Genomic DNA, 1,274 nt, shown 5'->3' on the forward strand with positions numbered 1-1,274 from the left:
ATATATATACAGAGCAGAGCCCTGTTTCAGAAAGCAGGATAAGTGGAAATCCTGAGTAAGTTCTGGGGTAACTATGTGTATATCTTGGGTTTTCTGTCTCAGAAAGCCAGATAGCAGTGATCATGAGTTAACTTACGCCCACAATTTACTCGGTGAACCAACCCTGCTCTGCAGCAGGATTACTTGAACAAATCCTGAGTTTGTTTCACTTTTTAGCTGAGAGCTGCACGACGACAGTGTCAGACAGAGTGTCCTTTTCTAAATGAGCCTCTAGATGTTGGAGCGCTAAAACTCTGCAGAAATCTATGTCACAATAATTTTGTGTGTGGAAGCTAGTGAATTATGTAATTTATTTGTTAAAGGTTGAACACAAGAGCTCATACCTGGACCTTACCTGATTTTAATATGTTTTCATATTTAATCTTTGCTTTAATATTTGCTGCCATGTCTGTTTAGTACCGTGGTCAGTTTAACGAGCTGCTGACCCACATCAGTGCTGATATCTCCTGCAAGAACACCAAACGCAGACGGTCAATTCCAGCTGAAGAGCTCCTGTCCATCTGTTTGTGAGCAACTTTCAGGAAACCTTCACCTGTAAAAATGATTCTCTCTGATTGGTTGACGTGGCAAGTTGAGCAGCAAAAGTTTAGATTTTTGAGCTCGAGCGTCGGCTGCTCTGGACGTGCTGCATGCACGGGAAATGCTCAATCGCACCTTCCACATCCTTGCATGATGCGCTAAATGGTTTACATGAAAAAAATCTATTGTGGACGCGCCTCTAGGGGTCTCACGGCGCGTCCACCATAGACTTTGCGCTGCTCCTGCAGCTCGAAACGCATTCAGTGTGAACGTAGCATAACTCTCTTTCTCTTGCAGCAGCAACAGTATTTTTAAAAATTTTTTTAAATATATGTTGATATTCTCCATATGCCGTCATTGATACTTTTAGTTTCAGCGTGAGAATTGGACTTCCGTTCTTCTTATTTTCTCCCATTTCCATGATGAATCATGTTATCTGGCTTCCACTGATGAGGGCTTCTTGCTCCAACTTAACTCAGGGGTAACTTCACTCGGGATTGATTACCCAGTTGATATCACCTGTTCTGAAACCGAAAATCCCGAGTATCACAGAGCGGGGTAAGTTGACTCAGTGTATCTGCGTTAATCCAGGGTTTGTTAAGACTGCTTTCTGAAAGGGGGCTCCGGAGGCTGGAGGGATTCGTAAGGAAGAGGGTCATTTTGAACAGCTTTTCTGTGGTTTACATTTATGTCAT

The 1,274-nt window shown here is 42.9% G+C and overlaps 1 protein-coding gene across 1 annotated transcript in view; it reads right to left on the reverse strand.

The window, feature by feature from the left end:
* Positions 1-1,274, reverse strand: part of LOC106529049 (potassium voltage-gated channel subfamily C member 3) — a 36,910-nt gene that overhangs the window by 25,437 nt on the left and 10,199 nt on the right. The window contains exon 3 of the mRNA XM_014024382.1: positions 490-506. Within this exon, the coding sequence (XP_013879836.1) occupies positions 490-506 (17 nt within the window). The remainder of the gene's footprint in view (positions 1-489; positions 507-1,274) is intronic.

This window comes from Austrofundulus limnaeus, unplaced genomic scaffold (genome assembly GCF_001266775.1).
Source record: "Austrofundulus limnaeus strain Quisiro unplaced genomic scaffold, Austrofundulus_limnaeus-1.0 Scaffold420, whole genome shotgun sequence".
Taxonomy (NCBI): Eukaryota; Metazoa; Chordata; class Actinopteri; order Cyprinodontiformes; family Rivulidae; genus Austrofundulus; species Austrofundulus limnaeus.